Source organism: Pinus tabuliformis, chromosome 5_1 (assembly GCF_031772625.1).
Source record: "Pinus tabuliformis cultivar Carrire ecotype Pingquan chromosome 5_1, CPIR1, whole genome shotgun sequence".
Classification (NCBI taxonomy): Eukaryota; Viridiplantae; Streptophyta; class Pinopsida; order Pinales; family Pinaceae; genus Pinus; species Pinus tabuliformis.
The window spans coordinates 49,307,351-49,309,683 of NC_142305.1; the positions used below are offsets into that span (position 1 = coordinate 49,307,351).

General features: G+C 44.7%; 1 protein-coding gene across 1 annotated transcript; it reads left to right on the plus strand.

The window, feature by feature from the left end:
• Positions 1–293: 293 nt before the first annotated feature.
• Positions 294–647, plus strand: LOC149163402 (uncharacterized). Its single transcript, XM_089429112.1, has one exon. The coding sequence runs from the start codon at positions 294–296 to the stop codon at positions 645–647; it is 354 nt and encodes a 117-aa protein (XP_089285238.1).
• The last annotated feature ends 1,686 nt before the right edge of the window (positions 648–2,333 follow it).

Consider the following 2,333-nt stretch of genomic DNA (forward strand, 5'->3'; position numbering starts at 1 on the left):
ATTGCGCTCACAACTGAAACAATCGAAGCAAATGGGATCCAACATGCAGACCCTGACTACACAGTAGAGCAGGTGAAGGATTGGGTACAAAAATTCAATTATAAGGTAATTCCAAAACGCAAGCTAATCACAGGATCTGCACAGAAGGAATGGAAGATTAGAGGCACAAAAGAGGAAGTAAACAATTGGATACAAAGGCAAAAGCTGCACACGCTCCACTTTGATGGGGCTTCTAAAAACAACCCAGGCATAGCTGGAGCAGGGGGAGTAATAAGGGACCCCAAGGGAGAGCGATGGCCACATATGAATGGAGCTTGGGGAATTTGTCAAACAACAAAGCAGAGGCTTATAGCCTCCTTCTGGGGGTCTCCATTGCATGGAAGATGGGCATTCACGACCTTCTCGTGTTGGGGGACTCAGCCATCCTTATAGCAGCCATGAACACAGGGAACAACTTCAATCAATGCGCACTGAACAGAATAAAGGAAAGAATTCTGGAACAAGTCAGGGGTATGAGCAAGGTGACATATAAACACATCCTCAGAATACACAACACGACAGCAGATGATTTGGCCAACAAGGCCATAAGAAGACCCACGGGCCAGGTGAGGGAGAACGAAGAAATCTATGTGCACGATATCCCTTAGTCATTTCTTGTCCCTCATGTCTCTGACCACAGGTCACCTCAGGCATCCAACTAGAGATATACGATCAGGGCAACAACGATTCTCTACTCTCATAATCTCTCTCGACTGCCACAACTGGATAATCAGGACGGGGAATCGGTCTAAGGATCCGAGCAGTGATGCAATCCAAAGGGGCTCCACAAGACACACAACAGGATTTGACAGAAGACGGGACCGCACCCATGCCTGCGGCAGATTTCAAGGACTGAGAAATATCATCACAAATCCTTTCTCGACAGACACGATCAGATCCTCTTCTCTCAAGCACGAGTGGGAGAAAGCCCGCCTCAGCCTTTATAATCTCAGTAGGCACACCAAGGTCCTCACATTTCTTCATAACCTCAGAGACATACAGAGAGCTCTTTCAAACCGGTGGAAGGGCCAAGGCGGTCTCCTTCACAGCAGCAAGGCCAGCATTGAGGATCAAAGCTCCGAGACCCTCTCAGCGGACAACATCCGTCGGCAGTCCTCAGCACAGTGTAGCAGCAGTCATCATCAGCGACACTTCTCTTCGAAGGGAGACACAATCGGCCTCTCTCTGTGCAGGGTATACTCTCCTTCTTTTAGCTGTGGTTTTTATAAAACTAACTATCGAGATTGTTTTCCAAACAGAGTCCACATCCAGCATCAGCGCACGCAACTACACTCTGCCTCAGGCAATCAGTCCAGCCATATAATCGGCAAGCTGCCCAACTCACCAGCATTTGACAAAGCAGACATTGCTCTTAGCAAGATGGCTGATCAGAATAACCAGCAAGCTAATCAGCAGCAACCAAGGAACCCAATGGACAACATCTTCAATAATAGAGATTGTCACATGTGCAAGGCTCACGTGGTTATGATAAACGCCCTGAAGAAACAGGTGCAAGAACTAACTGAAGACTTTCATGCGGACAGAAACTCCAAAAGAAAGAAGTTGGAGAAGAGGAAAAAAGACATTGAAGACCTCAAGGATCGCTGCATTCACATGGAAGCAGTAATAGATCATCTCCGCACCTTAACAGAAAGTCAGCAAGGAGAAGCTTCAACAAGAGTGAGCAGGAGGGAACCCCTCCCAGATGACTCGGTTACCCAACACTCTCCCTAATCCTCATGCACTACAGATATAGCTGGATAGGAGGATCTTTTGTAAGGAATTATAGCCGTTTATGTTCAGTTTTAAGTGTAGTTAAGAGGAGTCTAGAGAACTACGGGTCTGTGAACCCAATTTTGAATATCATCTCTCGGAACTCCCTCCGTCTTGTAATAGAGATTTGAATCACAAGTTTTATAATATACAAGTAGACGATGTTGTTAAAAAAAAAAAAAAAAAATATACCTAACAAAAACTTTACTCTAAAAACCTTGATTCATTTTTTAACGAGCTTGACACAAGACAAGGAACTATGCTCTAAAATCCTTGATTCATTTTTTAATGAGCTTGACACAAGACAAGGAACTATGCTCATAACTACTCTCTAGAATCTACCTACTTAACCTACCCTTGTTTCATTTTTTAACGAGCTTGACACAAGACAAGGAACTATGCTCAAAACGTTCGCATGCCCCCAGCATAATGATGCAAAGCGAGGTACATGCCCCCCAGGCTTCATTGCATTCAACCGGATGGATGAAATGAAGGATTACTTTCAATATTTAACTTGAAAA